Source organism: Monoraphidium neglectum (genome assembly GCF_000611645.1).
Source record: "Monoraphidium neglectum strain SAG 48.87 unplaced genomic scaffold scaffold02705, whole genome shotgun sequence".
NCBI classification, from domain to species: domain Eukaryota; kingdom Viridiplantae; phylum Chlorophyta; class Chlorophyceae; order Sphaeropleales; family Selenastraceae; genus Monoraphidium; species Monoraphidium neglectum.
In genome coordinates, this window is record NW_014010923.1 from 1,949 (window position 1) to 2,984 (window position 1,036).

Below are 1,036 nucleotides of genomic sequence, written 5' to 3' on the forward strand. Positions count from 1 at the left end.
CGTCCCCGCCACACTCGCTGACGCGACCGTCGGCGTCGACCTTCTCGTCATAGAAGGTATGGGCCGCGCGGTGCACACCAACCTGTACGCGCGCTTCAAGTGCGACTGCCTCAAGCTGGCCATGATCAAGACCGAGCGTCTGGCGCGCAAGCTGTTCAACGGGTCGCTGTACGACTCGGTCTGCCTCTACCAGCCGGGGACGGGCGCGGGCGGGGGCGGCGGCGGCGGCACGGCGGCAGCGGCGGCGGCGCCTGCAGGGCCGCCGCCGCCGCAGCAGCAGCAGCAGGGCTGAGGGCAGCAGGGGGAAAGGGGCCGCCATTTGAGCCGCCCATTCTGCGGCGACGACGCAGCGCGGCTTGGCCCTGCAGGGGCATGAGGCCCGCGGCCCCCGTCACGCCCAGCAGCTGCCCGCAGCCGCGAAGCGGCACCATCGCGGAGCATGCCCTTGTTGGCCGGCATCGACCGGGGCGCCCATGTTGACTGCACCCAACTTGTCTTACAGACGCACACTGCTTTGAGCCCCCGGGGACCCTGATTATCATCCTGATGGCCGCCACCCAGGCCCCTTGCTTTCCAGCCCTGCGCACAAGCGCCCTTGACCGCCGAGTCGGTCCCAACCACCATTCGATTGACTTGCGTTCACAGGCACAAGCACTTGTTGCTATCAGGCCGATCAAAAAGCAGAACCCTGATGGTGTTACAGAAAATGCTCTGTGGCAAGACCCTGTTGCGAATGGGGGACCCAAACAAGACTGGCACCTGGCCGCGTGCGGCGCGGCGCTTCTGGAGACCGGAGAGCGGTGGCGGTGGCCCGTGGGTGGTGGTGGTGGCAGCGGGGGTGTTGCCATGGATTGAGGGCACTGGGGTGGCGGGCAGGCGAGCCAGATCACAGGAGGTCACGTCACAAGTCACACGAGGAAGGATCGAGTCGGGTCGGGTCGGGTCAGTGCTGATATGGCAGACAGATGCTCAGTAGTGCCGCCGCAACCGGGGTCCCAAAGGCTGGGTGCCCGCCGGGGGACAGGGCGCCCGCGGG

General features: G+C 67.6%; 1 protein-coding gene across 1 annotated transcript in view; it reads left to right on the forward strand.

The window, feature by feature from the left end:
* Positions 1 to 292, forward strand: part of MNEG_11353 (hypothetical protein) — a gene marked incomplete at both ends in the record, with an annotated part of 1,811 nt that extends 1,519 nt beyond the window's left edge. Inside the window, one exon of the mRNA XM_014040174.1 lies at positions 101 to 292. Coding sequence (XP_013895628.1) covers positions 101 to 292 — 192 coding nt within the window. The remainder of the gene's footprint in view (positions 1 to 100) is intronic.
* Between the last annotated feature and the right edge of the window lie 744 nt (positions 293 to 1,036).